This window comes from Thermobia domestica, chromosome 5, assembly GCF_964235325.1.
Source record: "Thermobia domestica chromosome 5, izTheDome1.hap1.1, whole genome shotgun sequence".
Lineage (NCBI taxonomy): Eukaryota > Metazoa > Arthropoda > Insecta > Zygentoma > Lepismatidae > Thermobia > Thermobia domestica.
The window spans coordinates 290,776,938-290,801,323 of NC_137458.1; the positions used below are offsets into that span (position 1 = coordinate 290,776,938).

Consider the following 24,386-nt stretch of genomic DNA (forward strand, 5'->3'; position numbering starts at 1 on the left):
CCTAAGTACATGTCTTTACTCGTTGGCCCACTGCCAATGACTGACGCTTTCAGCGGGCAGGAAAAAATTCACGACTGCGCATGAGTGTCCCCTCTACATTTACACTGAAGAAGTCTTCCGTGCTTCATTGGTTTACGCGGGAAGAAATAAGATTCGATAGTTTTTGAACACACCTAGTATATTAACTGTAAATTAAAATATTCAAAAGGAACAAAACATTTTTTTTTTTCAAGGTAAGAAAAACAGAATGAACAACTACATTGACAGCTTTTCAAGGTATTTTATTTCTTCTAACTTCATGTCACATTTGTCTGCGCAAGAAGTTAAAACTGAAATATTATACAAAAGCATTATATGCACAAACACAGAATAAGCCAAACACTGAGCAAATTAAAACTCGTGAAAACCAATGATCTAATAATAATAATTTGTCCGATTTTCAACTTTTCTACAAGATACACTTTCCAAATAAAGGGAAGAAACAATAATTGAAATACAGGTACCAAAAAATAGTTTACCTTTCTTTTTTCTAAAAATAAATGTATATATATATATTTTTTTTTTCTTTTTGAAAAACTCATTATCAATTCCGAGGTAAGAAATAAATTTCATATCAGATTTTTAAATTGATAATTCCTATTTGACAACTTTGTTGATCGTACCCCATGTTATTAATTTTTGATTAACGGTTCAAAACCATTTACTTTCTCTCTGGTTAATTGCTTTCCATATATTGTGAAGACAGACTGATTTAACAGGACAGAGGACAGCTTGGGTTTCTTGAGGAGATTAACATTACATGTTATGTAATGTCAAATAATGCTTTAAAATATACATATATATATGTACACAATAATTACAAGGTGCTTGCTTGTCAAACAGTAATATATGATTAATATTGTCTTAAAAAAAAAGATATTTTAACGTCAGAAGAATAAAAAATATAAAATCAAGAGATAGATAGGACAGTGCAAGAAATAATTTACAATAAATTCTCTCTCTTTACAACTATAGTCAAAACAAATTCTATAAAACTATTTTTTTAAAAAAAGAAACAGCAGCTGTCTTCATTTAGAAAACAAGATGATAAAAATAAAAACTGGGATCAATACGAACATTTCTTCCTTTTTTCTTTTAATTATACGATTTATTTTAGCAGGATTTACATTTATTTATATATATTTATATATATATAATATATTAGATCAGTATTAACAAAATCTACAGTACCATTTATACACTTAAGCAGCAGAAAATAACGATTTCTGCTATCACTGTTAACCACGAAAAGAATTTTGCCTACCAACAAGGATAAGAAACAAGAGAATTGCACCACCGTTTACTTACAAACGTTTTCTTCACACATTTTTATATCTTTTAAGAAAAGAACAATTCAGAAGATTCCATTGTCTGAATGTAATCTGTATACGCGAGAATAAGAAAGAGAGTATATGAGGTTGAACATCATTCTGTTTTTACTGAACGTACACACTAGAAAACTTATATCAGTATTATGTAAGATAATACTAGGACGTAAATATATTTGGAACAGCAGTAAATAAATAGGCGAGCGAGAGAACGAACAAAAACAAAGCCCGCAACTTCATCATACGTACAGTCGCCACCACAAGTAGTTAACCATCCATCATATTAGAACTGGCCTTCTTCGAACGCAGTGCATGCAACCTGCAACACAATAATGTGTGTTGTCTAATTTAAGGAGCTTCTGAGATACTCTATATTTTTTGAGCCTCCAAAATGTGTAACCCTCAATTCCCTCTTTAGTCAAAAATCGAAAAAAAAAAAAAAAAAAAAAAAAAAAAAAAAAAAAAAAATGCTTCGTACGGGATTACAAAATTTGGTGTCTCTAGGAGACCTATTTCTATGCAAAAATCTTATGACACATACATACTCTTTTGTATAATAGTAAGGATTGACCCGAACATAATCGCAACATAAAACACATTTAAAAGAAAATAAGTATTTCATACTACGCAGAGCTGTGTCATCTGTATCTCTCTCCTACGACCGTGACATGCCGCTGCTTGACACACCAAGGCCAGACGTTTATATAGGAAAATGTAATGGCAATGTGTCAATGTTATGACTAGATTTGACTGACACTTAAAATTTGCTATTAATGTATTTTCCATAGGGTATTCAAAAGGTCTGCTATTAATGTATTTTCCGTATTCAATACAATCACGACTGAGATCTGAATTAGCGGCGGGCACAAAAACAGGGTTTTTCTTTATATATATAAACCTAAGAAACCGGTTTTTGAAAATCTTTACAAAAAAAAAAAAAAAAAGCGGTTCGGTTACCTAATCAGAAACTTCACGTGTCTTCGCTCTCTCGTCTGGAATTGAGTATTATAAAAAGATGAAGAGATACCGGTTTCGGCGAAAATCAATTATTTTCAGTATTTTATATAAACTTTTGGAGAAAATGGTTTCACTTATTTCCGAAAACCGAAACCAGTTTCGGTGAAAAAAAAAATACTGATTTTGCAGAAAATCGAAATGTCGATTTTCAATTTTTTATTTTAAAAAAACAAACGGTTTTGCACATCTGAATCTTAAAAAGAACTTTAAATCTGTAAGCTTTATGTTATATATTTTAAAAGTGTATGTAATACCAGTATTTTATGTTGGGTATTTTTAATTTTTTTTTTTCATTAAAATCATTTCAAAAACATGGAGTCGTATTATACAAGCTAATACAGTATGTTTTCTGAACAATATCTAAGTAAATGGATCGATTTTAGCAGTTTGTTTTTGAAGTTTAGAGAACATCTTATGTAGGGCTCCCACACGTCCCGGTTTTACATATATCTGTTCTCCCCTCTTTCGAATTATTCACAACTCTAAATGTTCCGGTCTCTCTCTAAAACTTGTGCGATATTTAAAAATTATTAGTTATCGGTACTCAACTAATGGGAGTAATCTATCTCGGTCACTCACATACTGATGAGTGTTGACTTCTTATTTAATTGATTCTGATACAAAGTATCTCGGCAGTAAATAAGTGCTTAACTATGATTTTACTGTAAATTTTCATAAAGTGTCCCAGATTTTTTAGTCTGAAAATTGGGAATCCTAACCATATTCCCTGCAAATTACACAGTACGTACTCAAATAATTTGTCTTTCTTCATTTTGAAGTTACTGACTAAAGAAACATTATGTACTCGTACGTAGTTACCCACTTTTGCTGATGACTGTACATGACACTGTATATTATTCAATAATTAAATCAAGAAACACAAACTGCAATCCGATCGCTCGCTCACATAGGAAAAATAGTGTAAGTTATAGATGGGGAAACCTTCGATACAAGAAAGAAAGAAAGAAAAAAAAATACAAAACGATAACATAAAATTGGATACTACCAATGGTGAGTGGATTGGATTAAGTTAGTACTTTGTAAGATCCATTAGCGGGCTTTATATATGCAACAATAAACCTAAGTTTTTGTAAGTCTTAGAGTTCGTAAATTCTAAATCTGACGACGTAACTTTCAATACTGAGAAATCTAACTACACATAAAAGATGTTCCATTTTACTTTCTCTAATGTCATATGGAAGTTTATAGGCAGAACTGAAATATAAAAAAACAAATTTCATTCATATCTTAAAAGAAAAAAAATAATAATTCATAAATAATTATTATCTATTAATAGAACAAAATAAAGTATTTTATATTCACTGGTTAAGTAAAACGGAAATAGTAAATTACAAAATAATGAATATCGGACAGAATAAAGGAAAAACTTTAAGAAAATACGCTTTTGCTGCTTAGATATTTACATCTTTGGATTACTTCTCTATATAAATATTTCATTAGAAATATAAACTTCATTTGATTATCAAGAGTTGATAAATTGCTATATTAAAAAAGCACCACGAGGCTGGTATGACATGTCTTTTCATGAACTTTCTGTTTGAAGGGGAATCAAGTTTGTTTGACCTTTGCAAAATTGATAACTAAGGTGGTTTATATATATATATATATATATATATATATATATATATATTCTGAGTTTTTCTTAATCTGAATCTTCGTAAGCTCATTTTTTTTTCAACACCAATAATATTACGTTATTTTGGTTTGCACATTTACTTAATCGTTTCTGAGATCGATAAATCCTTGTCAAATTCCAACATTTCAAGAAACAATTACTTACACTTGCTCATACGTACAGGTAGGAATACACAAACATGAATATATTTTTCTAACCCTGTTTAACTATTGTTCAAGGACTAGGTATACAAATCTGTAAAGTAACAAAATTATGATATAATATATCGGAGAAATACTCCAGTAATGACTATTGTATTAAATCCCAGCTCTTCCATAATGATGGCATGTCGGGACTTGAATACGGATTTTTGATGCCTTTGAAGAATACTTTTAAAACTTGGCTTTTAATAGGTTTTACTTCTCGTTGATTTTAAGACGTATTTCTTGCTTCTGGGAAGTGACTCCTAGTGGTCAAAGTAATTTAGAAGATATATGGAATAGAGTTTGAACCTAGCAGGGACACTAGAACTTGAAATAGAAAACCGAGTAAGGTGTGTACCTCAATTTAAACAGTAGTATCGTCTCACATAGGTTTGTATAGTTGAACTTCAAATTTATCAACACTTCTTACTATTTAGGATTGATCTAAGCGCCAATTTTCGGATAGAATACAGGATACAGACTGATTAGAACGTAAACAGAAAATTAACAATAAACAATTAGTTTTTCTTACCGGTCAACATGAAATTCTACCGTACACCTGACGAAACGGGGAAATAAATGACAAATAATACATTAAAAAAGGGCAAAACTGCATAAGTTACAGGAAAATCATAACTTAATATGGTACAGTCTGCGACAAAAAATATATATATATTTTTATATACTATTTATAAAATAGGGTATTGTGTGACTTAACAAGTCAAGCCAGCATATAGATGATATTCTGCTGATAGTTCCACGGGACACTACAACATGAAATATAATTTAAAGAAACATCTCTAGAACAGTTTACATACATTTGTCAGAAGATGTCTTAAAAAAAAACAATATTGCACTAATTTTATAAACGAAACCTATCGATTCTGACTTCATTTGATACAGTTATAAAACATAAAATAATCATAAGAAAACATTTGTAACTTTACTTTATGTCATATAATACTCTCTTTCTTAATCTCATTATACATATTATCAAAGAACTTAGATCAGATGAAACTTATACAGGCTCAGTGACTCAAAATAATGGTTAAAAAAAAAAAAAAAAGAAAAAGAAAACTGTTCACGTGCTTAACAGAACTCCCGCAAACTCCTTTGAGCATTTTACTACGTATTTACAGCAATCGGGGGGGGAAAAAAATTAGTGAAAATGACATCTGTCAACTAGGATGCTGAAGAATGAAATAAAAAAAAAAATTCATTCAGTGTTGTACAAACCAGTAAGTGTGTGTCCCTGTGTATGTAAATGTGCAAGCTGTCAGTCAAATATATTTCACTTCGCAACTTCTACGCAACATTTTTATTTTGTAATTGTGTGGTTTAAAAGAGTGAGTACGTCACAAAAAAAAATATCTCAACTTAGAGGGGGAAAAAAAACATACAAATGCACTAAACTTAAAACAGAATTACATACGCAAGGATTTTTGTTAACATTGCAGTTCGTTTACAATGGTAATGTATGAAAAGTCGTGTAACTTATTAATAGTTTCATTAGACGATTAACGGTTTTTAGGGTTCATTTAAATACTCTTTCTCTAAGCCTGAGATTTTTTTTTTTTATTAGAGGAACTACATATTAAATTACATTACAATGTCCGCTTTGTAACAAATCAGTCCACACTACTAAGGAAACTGTTAATGATCATCAGTGGCATATTTACGATTTTGTTTCGGGGGGGGGGGGGGAGGGGCTTTGCTAACTTTATTCCTGGAAATGTGAAAATTCTGCAAGATATTTCACTTACTTTAAAATAGTAAATAAAATTTCGGTGGGGGGAGGGGGGGCTTAAGCACAGAAGCTCTCTCTTAAATACGCAACTGATGACCATTTATATTAATCCATTATTCACCAAAAATGTCTTGTGTTCATGGGCATATTTGATTTCTAGATTAGACACCTAAAAACAAACATGCAACCTATTCTACTTTATTATGTGTCAGAATACCATATACAACATGATATTTTATAATTTAATCCAAAGATAAACAAAATCTTTTAGTTCAGTTTATTTTAGTTATGTCTTAAGGGTAAATATAACGGATAATCAACGCAAATGAATGTTGGAAGAATTAAGGAATGAAAAAGTGAAAAAAAAAAAAAAAAAGACTTCGAGAAAGATCACGAACACAACGATGATCTCCACCACAAACTTATATTGTATGCAGTTAAACTACTGACCCTTCGCATTAGATATGCGCACTTTACCACTTAATCAGTATGCCTCCCAATTAGAATGTTATATAATCGGTGTTCTACGATTTCATATACAAGATATTTTGATCGGTAATTCACTAAACTTGTCTTCACGATCGTCAAATGCATAGGAACAGTACGCTGGTTGACTGAAGTTTAGCGTTCCCGGATGAATTGAAGCTTATATGAGACAGGACTTACTGTTCAGTAGAATCCGACGCGCTACTCGAATTTACCAGAAGCACTTTATTACTTAGAAATCAAACATGGGATCACTCACGCAGAAAGCATGCACGTTAGCCACAGGAATAACAGTTTCTATAGATATACCGAATCTCTCTACTTTAGAGGCCATATTATTTCATTTATGACATGGAATGCTAAAAGTGAAATTAGTGACTCTCTCCTAAATATGTTAAAACTCTAAACTATCACCGCCATTTTTAAACCGATTTATTTAGATGGTGGTTTTTTCTTCTTTCTGGAACAAATCTAGATTTCAAGTTTTTCTCTTCTCCAATATTATTTCAGAATGATGTGTTCTGATAAATTAAACTCCTTGATAAATATAAATTTTAATATTTATATCATAGAAACTTCATGTCTACAAAGGAACGGGCGCTCATACCACCATGAAGGGGAAAAAGCGCTAAAATTCACAAGATTACAATCCACGTTTGAAAAAAACACTACTCCAAAATAATAATAATAAGAAGAAGAAGACGACAAAGAAGAAGAACAGTCTTAATCGTACATGACACTTCATTGATGCCCAATAACGTTTTAACTTGTTTGCACACTGGAAGGCCCAAATGCACAAGTGTCCAGTGAAATTTTTATTATTTTTAATCTGTATAAATAAAACTGAAATTTATTTGGCGGCTAACTCCCGTTACACCGCTGTATCGATTTTGGATGATTTTTGGTACATGAATTGACCATAGTCTTACTTAGGTTTTTATCATCAGTTTCCCCGAGGGGGCACGACGGCTCTGTGGTCGAGCGCTCACTTCTGGTGTGCGGGGTCCCTGGCTCGATACACCGGCCAAGTACGTTTGTGATGGACAACATCGTGTCTGTGGGGTTTTCTCGGGGTACTCCCGTTACCTCCCATATTCTCATTCCACCAAATCTTTCAACATCATTCACTTGCCTTAATCATCCGTTTCCCATAGCCTAAAGGGATGTTACACTGAAACATTTTATTTAATTTCATTAGTTTCTCTGAGAAGCTTCCCTAGAGTGGGGGAAAAACACCCCTACTAACTGCATTCCAATGGTAGCAAAAATTTAACGACAATGAGTTAATTATTTATTCGAACTGCATAGACACCAATTTTCTTTTTGCTTTGGAACATATTTAAACTTTATTTGTAGAATTAAAATGCCGTAAAGAAGGTATTTTAACTTTCCGTTACCGAGTTTATCATTGTTGGAATATTGTTTATGCAGTGCGCGTGCATACTGCAGCAACAATAAAAAATTCGGTTAACGTAAATCTTGTTAAGAAACCTTCTTAGCAACCATACAGTACCAAACTTCCTTCCTATGGTGTTTTAAACTTAACTTTCTTGAAATGTTCTCCCCGTGAGCGGAACAGATATTTCAGCTAGCCATCCATAAATTTAAAAATATAAGAATAGATTAAACATTTTAAAGAATTAAAATCGAATGCAATAATATAAAATCACGCGAGAAGAAACTATGTTTACATGACGCCATGTTATACAAGTACTTTTACAGCAGCAATAAATTTAGATATATGTTCAGCAGAATCGGGAGGGGAAAGGGTGAGATAAAAAACATCGTTATCTAAACTTTAAACACTGATCAAAAAATAATTTTAAAAAATAAGGTACGTTTTGGAAAAAGCCGTTTTATGGTCTGACTTGGCTTGTCTGTGTATTCGAAAAATGAAATGAAATCTTTGAGTTTTACGTCCCACGGTTATGCCGGTTAGGCTAAAGGAGACGGTGATTATGAGAGATGAGTGAAATGGTGGAATGAAGATCACTTGGCGGGGGCTGGGATCGAACCCGGGACCCCAAGCACTAGAGGTGAACGCTCTACCACTGAGCCACCGCGCCCCCCTCTGTGTATTCGAATTCTGTACGCCGACCAAAATATGTATTTACTTAAGTTTTCCACAGTTCAAAACAAGATAGTCTGGAATTGACCGAGGAGTAATCATATTCGCCTTTTGTGAGCAAGATTCCGTGTTCGATTTTCTGTAGTGTCACTTTCTCTATTAGATTATACGTAGATTAAGTGGAAATTGAAACGTACGGTTGAATAATCTTTCCTTGGAATATGTACTAAGTGAGATGTTTCAGAAATCAACAACAAAAGGGAAAGAACGAACTCTATCCAGGCATACTACGACTCCATATCGGGATCTCTTGGGAAACACTGAACTTACTACAATTTCCCTAGGAAGTGGGGAAGTGCTAAACTACAAACTTATTTCTTAAATCATTGCTCGACTTCATTATGTTTGCTTCAGACATGACTAGGATTATGTTCCATTTATATATTGGACACGGTCGAAGTAGAAACATACATCTTTTGATGTCAAGTTCCTACAACTTTCATCTCCTTTTACGAGATCAATATTTTTTTCATTTAACAATAGATTGCTTAATAGTTTACTCATATTTAAAAGTTCACCACAAGCATTTCCCATTATCAGCAAATCGACTCTTTCTCAAAAATTACATTCGTTAAGTAAAAACGCACTCATCACTGGTAAATATGTGGGAACGGATAGGAGGCTAGCAGTAGTCTGAGCGCTACGGTAACAGGCACAAATCCCGTCAATAGAGAATTCCGAGTTGCGCATGCAGCACGGGTATTTCTTATCATCATCCATTACCTTATACAACATAACCATGGGCCAAAATAATAATAATAATAATAATAATAATAATAATAATAATAATAATAATAATAATAATAATAAATTAATTGGGTACATCAATGATTTCATTATATTTGAGAGTATTGCAATTTTAACGTTTTTAATAAACTTATGACAATAAAGAAAAATGTTAAATAATTTCCTGTTTTACAGGGTCAGTATGTGTGTGACGCATGAAAGTATATCACTGAAATCTTAATCAACAATAAAAAAACATATCAGAAAGGGTAACATATCTGTGTAATATGTTTTGTAAACAATTTATATAATCAAAAGAAGATAAATACGTATGACAACTGTTTTAAGTTTAGTGCACTTACTAGGAACCAACAAAAAACTCTTAAGCAGTCTTTCATTCTCAATTCAAAGACAAAATAAAAAAAAATAATAATAAAAGAACCTTTTTTATACCACCACGTGAAAGTTTTAGGAAAGCTTATGAATTTAAATGTTTTTTGTTAAATATATTTTTCAATTTACTAAAAAACAATTCACTAACATGGCACGTTATCTTAAAATGTATTGCTTAACACGCAACAATAGTTAAAAACGAAATTAAAACAGCAGAAACAATACCATTACTTAAATGCTAGAAGCCAAGACGCATGTTTTTTTTTTCAAAGTTTTATTCTTAATTCTGACTTTGCTACCTGTAATACTTAGTAGTGTGCCGATAATATCACTCTGATAAACCAAACCATGGAAGTTTGTACTCGTAAAATGACAAAAATGTTGAAGACATACAAACCAAGGAAAATTTTACACTGTCAAGATGTAAGCATGCGTTTAACAGCTTCGTCAAGAGCACTATCCAACACCCATTCTTTGTCATCAAACAGACCCATACTACCATTTTGACTTCCATTATAAAATGCTTGATGTGGATTTAGATGTGTGTTGCCGTTGACACCCATATTGAGAAATCCCGCATCGGGCCACACTGATGTATTTCTTGTGTCCCCATTCATAGGTAGATGAGGATACTCGACATTTGGCCAAAAACTGGAAAAATTGGTGTTTATAGGATTATCAGTATTCTGCTGTTGTAACGTGAGAATATTTTCAAGTGTATTCTGCACTATTGAGTTAACATCACTACCACAATTGCTGTAACCATTCGGCATGGAATCATGTATGTATGAATTGTAACTGCACGAGTTATTATTCACTAATGGTGAAGTTGCTGACATACCTGAATATTGGCTGGAATGATACGCAGAACAAGAAGAGAGCTCTAGACCGTAATTTGGCATTCCCAATGGTAACTCACCATTAAGCGGTACATTAACACTACCCGGAACATTCGTCGGTATTTCCGGCGTTAGAGTTGGTTCCGTCACTGCAACCGGTGAATTGGGTCCACTCTTTAACCACACAAACGGATCAATATCCGCATCCGTTGGCTGTTGGATTGTAGATGGTACAATACTACTCTCACTGAGCGAAGGTACTTTTGGTTGACTGGAGGAAGCACTCACTTCGGGAATATCGAAATCCACAGCTAAGACTTCATCCATCGAACGATCTAAACCTAAAATCATATCACCGCACTTCGTTCCTTCACTCGTCTCACTTGCCAATGAATATTTATTCAGTTCTTTCTGAATTTCTTCCCACTCTTTATAAAGTTCTTCATCATTCACTTTATTTACAACTTTTTCAGTTTTCACTTCTGTTTTCACTACGGTAAAGTTGTTCTCTTCAAGATCTTTCTTTATGGCATTGTTGTCCATCACATCTTGCACTACAACCCGGGCTTCTTTCAGCGATGGTGGTGGAGAGCTTGGCTCTGTTTTCACAGTCGGTGTTACATTGTTGTTGACAATATTATTATTGTTACTAGTATTCTTATTGTTGTTATTGTTATTAACAGGTTCACTCTTCACTTTAGTACTACTCACACTCGTACTGGTTCTTCTAGTACTAACTGTAATTGGTTTTAATCCACAGCACACTGAAAATAGACAATACATTTGTTAATATAATGTTCAAATCAAACAAATAGCGAAATCACTATGAATAGTAGAAAAATTAATATATTTACATTTTTACCATTATATACTATCTTAATTCATTTACTATTGTTCTGGGTACTATGGAGATATTCCTTCATTTACCTTAGTTCTTTATAGCATGGACAATCTCAATCATTTAGTCCTAGTTTTCCGTTATTTGCTCAGCTCCATTTTTAAAATTGATTATGACTGTAAATTATGTAGGTCAGTCAGAAGGCTGTTGCACTCCTTCGTAAATATTTTCGGTCAAAGGCTATTTTGATGAAATTGTGTGGCAACACTGCAGACATGTAGCTGTATCGTGTCACGTACAGGCAAATGGAGGTGTTCTGATAATCAGTCGTACACATGTCTCTTTAGCTGCAAGTGGTGTCCAAATTGGAAATGCGTGCAATGATTCGTTTTTGTGGGCGAAAAAGTACACTTAACATTTATCGGCAGTTGCATGAAATGTATGGTGAAAATGCAATGTCACGTCCAGCTATCGCGAAGTGGTGCAACATGTTTGAGAACGGACGTACAGATATAGACAACAAACGTGCGAACTTCTGACAAAGTTTAGATAGATAGTGTGGGATCACTCTTCTTATAGCTCAGACCTTTCACCGTGTGACTTCCATGTGTTTGGTCCCATGAAAGACAAACTTTCAAAGCGATGATACCACTCGAATGACGAAGTGAAAGCTGCAGCCCAAGAATAGTTATCGGGCATTGGACGGGATTTCTTTGCAGAAGGCATAGAAAAACCAGTACCACGCCTCGACAAATGTTTACATAACGGAGGTAATTACGATGAAAAGTATACTGTGAATGGAACTTTACTATACAAATAAAGTTATTGTAAAATTTCTATCCTGTCTTATTTTCTTAAGCAGTGCAATTAACTTTTTCACTGACCCTCGTATTTACACAAATGTATTTGTTAAAGTATTTATTCTCAATCAACTGCTCGTAAATGCTTGAGTTACACTATAAAATATTAGGCAGTACAGCTACATTTGTGTCGAGTTCTATTAAAAACCAAGATCAAGTAGAATACAGAACTACATACATAATTTTTGATTTCATCATTTGAAACGAAAGAGAAATTAATTTATGGTGTGGAAACTAAGTCAATCTTTAGATATGCTTTCCATTTTTTCTTCTATGTTTATTATTAGGGCTAGAATAGTTAAATGACTTTTTTTTTTTTTTTTTTTTTTTTTTTTTTTTTTTTTTTTTTTTTTTTTTTTGCTTGTTTGATCGAAACATGAGCAGACTGCAATATGTGCACGAAATAATGTTTCCGAAAATATCAATTTTATGTTGCATGTTTTTGGGTTTCATGTGATTTCATATTAAGAGGATATCATGACGATTATACCATTCTGCAGTTTTCATAAATATATATATATAAATTTGAAAAGAAATCTGCCTACATTGCAAAGTATCTGCACATGTTCAAACAAAATACAAAATACACTCTCTCTCTATATATATATATATAAAATGATCCCAGCACTACTTCCGTTAAGATATTCATACCTTTTAATCCATACAATCGTTTGGAAATCAACTGTTTGTTTGCGTCATAGTCCAATCTTGAGCATGAACTGAGAGTTTGTGTGTGTGTGTGTGTGTTTGTGTTTGTGTGTTAGACGCAGTAACGAGCATTTGTCTATGAAGCTTTTAGTAGCAGAAGAAATGTCACCAGTAAAATTACCGTTATCTGCTCAACTCTGTGTACACGTGCGTAAAAATGAAGGTGTACTGACCACAGATGGGCAAGCCTGTTTTGTACTATGTGAAAGTAAGTACCTAACCTCGTTTTCAAGTCACATTTGAAAACACTAAAACATATGAAAAACGTTTAAGTAAAATAATAATAATTTTAAAAAAGTTATAGATGAATACCCATGATGAAGCAACTTCACTTCAAGCCCCGGTTTTTACCATTTAAGGAGGACTCGTGGGAAGCTATCACTTCTGTAGACATTCCGCTATTTAAAAATCTGTGAGTTTTACGTCTCACGCTTATGCCGGCGAGGCTAAAGGAGACGGTGATGATGAGAAATGAATGAAATGGTGGAATGAAGAAAGTGGAGGAAAAGGGACAACCCCGAGAAAGCCCGCGCACACGGTGTTTGTCCACCACAAAGTTCTTTGCACGAGCTGGGATCGAATCAGAGCCCCCATGCACCAGAGGTGAACGCTTTACCACTCAATCACCGCGGCCCCATTCCGCTATTTACATTAGAGCAGCCTACTATGGAAGTTCTTGGGGACATGTACGAGACCTACTATTTCACACGTGTCTACTCTCCGTAAACAGTATGTTCCGTTAATTTATGAAAGAACAATACAAGAAATACGGGATCTCCTGAAAGATGAATTCTTCTGGGTTCATTTGTATGAAATTTCAGATGCATGCAAATGATCTATATGTAATGTTATTGTTGGTTCCTTCAGCCCAAATGAAGTTTCAAAGACTTATCTTCTTACAATGGAGAAAGTGGGAAAATCAAATCACATAATCGAGAAAGTCCTTAACAATGCAATGTTACTCAATCGTAGGTATGAATATATCCTTTTATTTGTAAGTGACACCTCCTCCTACATGATTAAGACAGGAGTAGGGCTGAAAACAGTTTATAACGGAATGGTTTGTTAAACACTTTGCAAATGCACTTCACCGCCTAAGTGAACTGTAAGCTTTAATTACTATTAATTCTTTAATATCGGAGTGAAAAAGAAATTTCGGAAATCTCCAAGAAAAATTCGCTTATTTAAAGAACCGGAGCGAAAATTTTTCTTCTTCCTAAACTTGTGATAATGAGGCATATGGTTACAGACTGCCATATATTATTGTGAAAACTTTGAGACTATCGAGAACATTATTAATTAGATGAGACTGTGCCCGAAGTATTTTTCACGCTAAAGAATAAAAGACGAGTTAATTTATGTTACGTCAAATTTCAGTTGCATTGTTTCAGCCATCACAGCTCAGGAAAAAAAAAAAAAAAAAAAAAAAAAAAAACATAAAACTAGTCACGAATATACGACAAATATAAAATCTGCTCCTCGAACTTTAATCTGCGACGAGTAAACCCGGGAAGACAGTAGTGGAAAAATTTAACTATGTACTGGAAAAAAAAAATCCTGGCTACAGTATTACAAAATGTTGCTTATATTTTGTGTAGCAAAAACAAAAGTCACTTGTTGGATATTAATGTAATATTGTCAATGGAACAAACTGGAAGCTTTTATTACGCATCAGTGGTATCTGTTGAAGCAGAATGGTGTTTCTCTCAGTACAAATCTATTACAGAAATAACAGAAAATCGACCTATTTTCTCACCTTAAAATAATGACAATTATATAGTGCAGTGGAAAGAATTATATTGACTTCACCGTACTGCAATCCACTAACTCCACTGCATGTTTCAGTCCACAAACTCGGCTGACTTTTCCAATGTAACATTTTTTCTGTTCTTGTTTAACATTTTTACTGTTTTTGTACATGTCAAGTACTGCTTTTTCCAAATATTTTCTAAGTTCCCCTTAAGTTTTTTATGTTTTCATACACACATATTTTCGAATTTATAATCCATAACTACTCTAGTTAATACACTTAAACTTTTATTATTTTTTATTAGTAAACTTACTGATTTACATTTTTCTTCTCGACATAGTTTCTAAATGTTAACCTACAATCTGCTAACTTTTCTATATAGTTATGTATCTGTTTCAAATACCTTAAGTACATAGGGAAATCCAAAAGTGGACATACCCACATAAATTTACAATGCTGTAGGAAGCATGTTAACAGGTATGCTAATAGGAAAGGAAGTAACCATGATAAGGCACATAATGATCTTGGCAGCCATCTTAACTATAATTATTATTATTTGAAGGCTTTTAGATTAGATCTGTTACCACTGAATTCAACACACTGGAATCTGCCTAGGTACTCTCATGTCCAAAATTATTGTCGCATATCTATAACTGTCTTCTTGTAAGAATATAATTTGATAATGATTTTGCAGCGTACTTTTAATACTGATACTGTGTGTATAATCGGGAAATGTATATTTGTGGTAAATTTCATAGGAAAAGAATTATAAATACGAATATTAGAATTAGTAAAACAAAATGTTGCTAAATGGACAAGAAAGTTTTATTTTCGTTTTATTGTTCTTATTTACTGCTCTTTTGACATGAAATTTGCCACATACATGTCTTTGCCGATTATACACATACTAACATTATAAGAAATACGGGGCGAATTCGTTATCAAATTATATTCCTACAAAAACATATTTATACATGCGACAATAATTTTGGACATGAGTGTACATGTTCAGACGACCGTTTAGTTTACTAGGAAGGAAAAAAAAATATTTTTTTTTCCCTTTATGAATAAATTTGGAATGAAAAGAGTTGAAACCAAATGTTTGTGTCGGTATTTCTACCTGGTAGAGAACTTTAATGCGACATTTGTAAATGAAATGAAATCTTTAAGTTTTACGTCCCACGGTTATGCCGGTTAGGCTAAAGGAGACGATGATGATGAAAGATGAGTGAAATGGTGGAATGAAGAAAGTGGGAGGAAACGGGAGAACCCCGAGAAAACCCACGAGCACGGTGTTTGTCCACAAAGTCCACACGGCGCAAGCTGGGATCGAACCAGGGACCCCAAGCACCGGAGGGGAATGCTCTACCACTGAGCCACCGCGCCCCGAATGCGGCATTTGTATTTGATGATGAGTTATTAACTTCGCTGTGAACTGACATAATAATTATAAATCTAAAAGTTTCTATTAAAGAGATCATAACTCAGCTACATTCTGGAAAATGGAAGTTGTGCTCTCCGTCATGACTGTTTCCGTCTGATTGTCATCTATTAAAACATATTATGAATTATGATAGAGTGATTGGATCATCTTATCTTGTTGGTACTTATGCCTGTAGTTCTTTTTAGTAATAATGGCGAACATGTTTCATTTGTCTAATATTAAAATGCCAACAATATTTTTATTTCAATCATTCTTTAAATTTAGATACTAAATATTTACTGTGATTTGCTTGTCATACTTGAAGTACTTTCCTTTATGTCCTTTAAATTTCAATTTCTGTTCAATTATACCGCTACCAGCTTTCGGCTCGTTTGAACCCGAGGTAAAATGGTTAAAAAAAATACGTGTATGAGAGAGGAAGTGAAACAACAGGGTTCCTACTGATCTGGAGAAAGCTATTTCCCTAACTTCTCCCTGATGACCTTTGGCAGGAAATTTCCTGACTTTCATGATAACGTGTCGGATGACGTTGACAAATAAATAAGGAGTAAATAGCGATAAATATTTATATATGAGAACATTTATTCTATAGAGACAAATAGTAAGCAATTGCTCATACGTACATTCTACAAACAAAATCGCATGTAAAGTTAAAAAACAGCAATTAATAGCAAATACGTATATTATAATTGTTGGCTAAGCCGAAATTGGTGTACAATTACTGTTAGAAAAAATATATTTTATAAAATTTCCCTAATTTTCAATTTTTCCCCTGAACTTCCCTGAGTTTTCCCTGACCAGTAGAAAAACTGAAGGAATGAACTCACCGGGAAAGACTAATGCAAATATATTTTTGTACTATGGGTGTTGAAGTGACACTCGTCAACTGATGATGCGGCTCATTATGAGACAATGGGTTTTCTGTTTTGCAAATTCATATTGCACGTTTCTGTTACGTACTTTCATTGTGCCAGTATTAATTTTTATTTCTTTATTTTAGATCACTGTCTTGGATGTTGAGAAAATAAACTAAGTAAATAAATAAATTATAATAAAATAATAAAAATAGTATCTGAGATTCATTTTTACTACATACAGGTTTTAGATCTGTGACATTGTATTGGGCTTTTCTGATAGAAGTTAATTAAATAACAGATGAGAGATAATGATTAAAATATATACTGGATACTGATACAGTACAAACATCAACAAGATTTGATACATATAATAAGTACTAAGTACATAAATAAACGAGGTACGGCCTGGCCAGTATTTTCACAGTGAGATAGCACGACCTGACCACGATAGCAGTGCCGGCTTTGGCTGGGGGTGCTGGTGTTGTTTTTACCCCAGTTACTGGACAAGCGCGGAGGGACAGGGGAGTGGAGAGTCTCACTGCTACAGTGTATCCAACGACTTTTCAAAGTTGCAGTTTGGATGTTATAAATAGCTTGATCTGTGCGCGTTTAATAAAGAACGCTATAAATTATACGAAGGTTGTTACATAAATTCTAAACCTAACCAAGAAAGACTGTATTAGAATTAGACACGTAATACTTTCAGGCCATATTTATTGAATTTTCCTTTGATGTCATACACAATTCGGTACTAATATCAGCTTTTATTCTGTTGTTACAGGTCTAGAAAGACAGAAGACTGAGTAAAGTATGACAAAATGGAGAAATTCAAGGCGAGAGCTGTTACTGAATGCCTCACAAGAAGGGTTTAAAGCCTCAAGAGATCCACGCCGACATGGTCGCTACTTTAGGTTATAGTGCCTCTTCATACGCCACAGTGAAGAAATAGACAACTGAATTTAAGAGGGGGACAACCTCCATTGAAGATGACATTCGAACAGGAAGGCCCGTGGAAGCACTAACACAGGAGAACATTGACAAAGTGCACGAAATCATCATGAATGATCCGACAAACGACCATCAGGCAGATTACTGCGACAGTGGACTTATCTACTGCAAGCGTTGACCGAATTATCACCCATCATCTGGAAATAAGCAAGGTTTACGCGAGATGGGTGCCAAATCTTCTGACACCTGATCAAAAGCTCACCAGATGCAACATTTCAAGGGACAAACTTCTCTTCCGGACAAATCCAGATGCCTTTTGCTCTCGATTCATAACAGTAGATGAGACCTGGATCCTCCACAGGGTCCAAACAAAGTTCCAAGCAATGGAAACACCCCTCATTCCCCCTTCGAAGGCCACGTCAGTGCCCTCAACTGGAAAAGTGATTGCTACAGTTTTCTAGCAGTAATTTACGATTGCGGCTCGGCCCACCTTATTCACCTGACTTAGCACCTTTTGACTTTCACCTCTTTCCAAAGTTTAAAAAGAAACTGGAAGGTACTCATCTTAACACTGATGATTACGTTATGCAAGCCGTAGATGAAATTTTACACGTTTTTTTTTCTTTTTTTTTAAATACCAGTGTCATTAACGCGCTTGAACATCTATGAACAAAATGTATTGGCTTGTCACGGGACTATTTTGAAAAGTAACACCATCCATAAATAATGCAACAATTCTTCATTATATGAGATTGCTGAAGTGCCGCTCTTCAAGTGATGGTGTACCTGTGAGAAAAATTCACGTGAAACATTATAACGCAGTTATTACCTCTTTCTGCCTCTCTCCTTAGCCTTTCTAATTCTTCTTCTTCTTTCCTCAGCCTTTGTAGTTCATCTCTCTCTTGGGTCACAAGTAACTGATCTATCATTATCAACTCTGATGTTTTCACCTCACGCTGTAACGAAATACCCATATATGAATAAACATAATTCAAAGAACATACGCCAATTTATACAGAAGAATAGGAACAGACACTAAAAAGCTTGTAAATTATATAGACTGAAAGTAAATGAGACTATCTTTTCAATTTAATTTGATTCTTTTAAAAGAGGAAACACTGTCTTATACTTCTGACACGAAGAACACCTGTTGGTCCTAATAATTACTTAGCGTAATCATTTTAATGTACATTGCTTTGTAAAAGGAACTGGAACGAAAAAAAAAAAAAAAAAAAAAAAGCATAACACATTGGAAAGTGAGAAAGCAATTATGTTTAAAAAGTTACAGGATAGAATGGCTGGACATGTACACAAAATTAAATCACAAATTTTTAGTTTACAGAATATAGGCCTAGGCTAAAAGAAGGAAGGTGAGCCTCAGTATATGCGGCTAATCAAATGAGTTATTATTACTACTCAATACGTATGTAAAATGTTTTGTACAAATAAATATTAAAATAACTATGTACAAGGTAAAGATAACTATGTTTAAACGAATCCCAAAGTAAAGCCCAAGTAGGAAAATTCTTGTCCAGAGCTTTCACGTCGAGAATGGTCTGAAACAAAGAGATGCGTTGTCGCCATTATTACTCAACTTTGGTATGGAGTATGCTATAAGGAACATATAAAAATAACAATTAGGGTCTAGGGCTGAATGGTATTCACCACGTTATGGCGTATCCTGAAGTAAATATAATAGGAGACGATAGAAGAATAATAGAAACAAATGGAAAGGTTCCATTTAATGCTTGCAGGTACATAGGTTTAGAAGCAAATGCAGAGAAAACTGAAGACATGGAAGTTAGCCGGGATAGTAATACTGCAAATTATGGATGCATCAAAATATCAAATAATACTTTCGATAAAGTGGGTACTTTCAAACATTTAGGATCAATATTAACAGACCAAAACCATACCCACAACGACTCTGAGTATCGCCTGAAAGCAAGGAATTAATATTATTATTCAGTCCAAAATCTTTTGTCGTAGCGAATTCTGCCGAGGAATATGAAGCTTAAAATATGTAAAACTATAATCATGCCTGTTGTGTTGTATGGTTGCGAAACATGGTTGCTTACTGAGGGAAGAACGCAGACTAAAGGTGTTTAAGAATAAAACTTTGAGACGAATACTCGGACCCAAGAGGAAAGGGAATGGTGAATGACGGAAACTTCATACCGAGGAATTGCATAATTTATATGGTTTACCGAACATCGTTAGAGTCATCAAGTCTAAAAGGCCTAGGTTGGTACGTCATATAGACAGAATGGAAGTAAGCAGAAACGTTTTCAAAGTTTTAATTGGAAATCCAATCGTAAAACCAGTAGGAAGACTTAGGCGCAGATGGGAGGACAATATTAAGACGGATCTCGCAGAGATAGGAATACAAAGTAGAAACTGGATGCAGTTGACCAAGGACGGAAGTCAGTGGAGAATTTTTATGAACGCGGCATTGAACGTCCTGGTTCCGTAGCCCATAGAGTTAGTTAGTTATGTATAAGGTGTCATTAAAAAAATATTTTTAAGAGTACCATCTTAGATAAATAAAAGAATTAAGTTTTGAAAGTGACTTCACACAATATAAAAACCTATTTGTAACGCCCTCTTGTTGTTATGCCTTAAACGCAAAAGGAAACAGATCTTACAAGAAAATACCAGATGAAATGATTAAACTGGGAAGGAAAGACAAATACCCCAAATACGATGCTATCCGCTATAAACTCTGGTGACTTTGCATCGAAGTACGTACTCTACAACTGGTCTATTGTGTTGTCCCACATGACATTATTATTCCACAACCATATAATAAGAATCTTACCCATTTCGGATGATTAAAAAATAAAATAAAATAAATGAAGAAAAAAAGCAAACGTTTGGGTACAGACTGAATATAATTTCTTACTACTGCTTTTAATTCGACCTAATGCTAAAATGATGTCTTGGAGGTACTCACTAGGCATTCTTGATTAATATTGCTCGGAGGTACTCATTAGGCAATATTGGAAATTTTGTAATCTGAATAGTAGTAATGGCATTTCAGTCAAGGAAATTGTACTTGATAAATATACTGTATAGTCTTAAACGCAGATGAGTAAAACCTGTCTAGTTCAACTGTGCCCTTGCTGGCGCTGCTATCGATATGTGATTTTCCGTACCTCCCTCGAACGAGGACGGATAGGTTGCTGCGGCTGAGATCTTTCAACTGCTGGATGCGGAAGCGTTGCCACAATGAATTATTTCATGGACTCCGCTGTGCTTCGTCATGTTAGTCACTTTAAGTAGCCTACGATCTTCACTCGTTAAGACCAAACGACTGAATGACAAACTGGCAATACAGTTAAGGTCATTCACTTCTTTTCCCTAAGCAAAGGAAGGGTTTCGTCCGCCAGAGACTGGCGGGTGTGGGGCCGAAGTTTAGTTCGCATAGTTTCCGAGGCACAAGTGGGATAGACAGGCTCTAATATATGTGTGAATCTTCCTAAAGCAAATATTCACCAGAATAATCATTGCTAGAATAACACGACCGTATTCTATTTATATTAGAAATAGTAGAGGAGAAAGAATAGTTTTTAGGAAGTAATTCTTTCTAAAAACTTGTTATGGATATCTTTCAAGAAAAAACTCTGTTCTATTGACTGTAACCCAAGGTGAAAAGATTAGCTGAGAACTTAAGTGCATGGCAGCTTCTCAATCTGAGGTAAGTGGAAGAAACTTGTGTTCTACTGTTCGTGATAGAAGACGTGAAGGTAAAAAAGTAGCTACGAATGTAAACGCGTGACAGCTTCTCAATCTGAGGCAAATGATCTGATCGTGTGACACAACACTTATAATAATGGTTAATATTTCTAACACTGAATTGAAATGTTTTAGAAATGGAGAAAATTAATAATAAAGTCGATTAATTCTGTGAATTATAACAGCATCCACTGCATGCATTAAAAAAACACACAACTCCTTTATCAACTTTGACATTCATATTGTCACTGAAATAGAAACTATATCTAAATATTATCCTATATTTAAATGGATGAGCTAGGGAAAAACTTTTTGTAAGCAGTACTTTTAATAATAATAATAATAATAATAATAATAATAATAATAATAATAATAGGTCAATTCCGCGGTAAGTGACCCTACGAAGGGAAAATTTGAAGTTTCACCTTGGCCTAGATAAGTATTAAAATTCATTTTTAAGAATGCTGAATTTTTCATACATGAACATTTTTCATACATGAACAAGATGATACCAACGCTGATTTGTAGATGGCTCTGCAGGAGGTAAAATATGGCCACTTTCATGTCGCAGAATATCGTACTTACATTTGGATTTTAACACAAAGTTTTTCTCTGCTAATTTCTGTAGGTAATTGAATATCGCGTATGGTATTTATTAAGATAATGTTTGTGTTTACATCAGTGACATTGTTTTGCATATAATTTAATAATAGCAAGAAAATTACAATAATTGATTTATTCAAGTAGGCTGTCGTGTAAGTCACAAGAAAACATAAATAAGTTTATGTATTTATATACATAATTAAACAAAAAAGCTGTTATTCTAAATTTTCTTCATTTGGACAGACGGTAATCAAAGGCCGTGCAGAAAGTCCCGAAATAATACGTGTAACTCTTTTAAATACAAAATATAATATGTCGTGTAAGTCACATTTCTTTCCCTGTCGTGTAAGTCACATTTTGTTGCAATGTTACTACATTGCCAATAGTTGCTAACTGCAGTAAAACGTATAAACAGTGAATTGATAACTCAATTAATGTATTGGGTGCCATGTTTAGTGTAAGAGAATGAAAGATAAGGATGATAAAAGCAATATTATGAAGTATGGATGTAAAATGTACTTGACTGAACTATAAATGTAACAAATGAATGGAAGTTAAACAATATGAATCGATGTGATCTAGAAAGAAGTTTTAAAAAACGTGACAGGAAGTATCTACTGTCTTTGGAACAATGTTGGCACATGTGTTTCCGAAGTTTCTAGCTTCAGCTACTTTTAATACGTTTATTGGTTTTCTCGTACTCTTTCGTTGTTTTGGAAATATGCTTGTAAATTGGTATTTATTGCATTTAGGCATCTAAAGCTCAGGCCGGTATAGGACGGAGGTGGGTATGTGGGAAAGGATTCGTTGAATGGGTATCATCTCGGCATTTGTCTGGCGTAAATGAGGAACACCTCAGTCAGGATTGCCAGCTATATGTTTTAAACCCGCAACCTGTCGAGCCAAATCTAGCACGCTACAACTCTATCACGGTTTCTTGGTAGAAAACATGCTTATTCAAACGGAACTATGTAAGTCACAACAACGTTTACTTTCAGATTATGAAATTAGGACATGTCAGATATGTAACACTCGTCTTTTCTGTTGCATTTTCAGATATGTCTAGTTCAGAAGCTAAATGAAAGCGGAAATAGATAGAGAAGTTGAAAAGAATGATATTGCATCAAATGGATTTTAGTGGGAATTAATTTTTTATGTACCAAGAAAAGATACAAACCGGTCACTGGATATCACACAGTTGTACTATGTAAACTGTCATATTATTTTCCTGAAGAAAATGAAACCACAGAATATGATTCGTGCGTAATTATATCTGATTGTATGCATCAAGATATGTTTGCAGTTGCTTGTTTCTATTCTACACTTATGGAAGATTTTGAAGGGCGTTATCCGGGTTTTCCGATCAACAATGTGAATTATCAGTCGGATGATGGTGCACATTATTCACTTTGTTCAATAGCATTGCAGAAAGTTGAAATGTCTTGGCATTTTTCGGCTACGAACTATGGCAAAGGCTATCAAAGACAAATTGATCCTCAATCTGCTTCAGAATTTGAGAGCGCACGCAAGCTATGTCCGAACATAATGTAATATACTGTAGTAAAGAGTATTACTTCAAAAATTTTTGAGTTGCGCCAATGGAAACATCATAAGAAAGAAATATGTAATATTCCAAAAACACGAAACTAGCACTACTTTCATTGTGTTTCAGCGTATACTATTGAATGTTCTCTCATCTAAAATATTTCTTCACCACGAAGGAAATTTGATTTCATTCCAGAACAGTTCACTGGCGCATGTAAAGGGAATAAACGCAGTGAAGAAGTGATGAAAATACTCTACTGGAGACAGGGTATTGGTACCCTTCGCCGGAAAAAGAACTATTAAATATTTGTTAGATATGGAGAAAAGAATCAGAAGAACTGTATGTAACATTTCTTCGTCATTACCATCAAGATAAATAATTTTATTGGCCGGAACAGAAAGATTAGGCATATGTTGCATTAACAGACGTCGATCACAGACATAAATTAGAATTTGACAAGTTTTGCTCGAATAAAAGAAGTATTTAACTTCTTGTTTTGTCTGTTAACTTCCTTTTATATCTCTAAATCATTAGTGCCACTCTATCCTCCAATAG

The 24,386-nt window shown here is 33.9% G+C and overlaps 1 protein-coding gene across 1 annotated transcript in view; it reads right to left on the reverse strand.

The window, feature by feature from the left end:
• Nucleotides 1–263: 263 nt before the first annotated feature.
• Nucleotides 264–24,386, reverse strand: part of LOC145686684 (uncharacterized) — a 61,779-nt gene continuing 37,656 nt past the window's right edge. Inside the window, exons 5-6 of the mRNA XM_081760218.1 lie at nt 18,777–18,903; nt 264–11,306 (exon numbers count right to left, since the gene is read on the reverse strand). Coding sequence (XP_081616344.1) covers nt 10,120–11,306; nt 18,777–18,903 — 1,314 coding nt within the window. The 3' untranslated portion in view covers nt 264–10,119. The remainder of the gene's footprint in view (nt 11,307–18,776; nt 18,904–24,386) is intronic.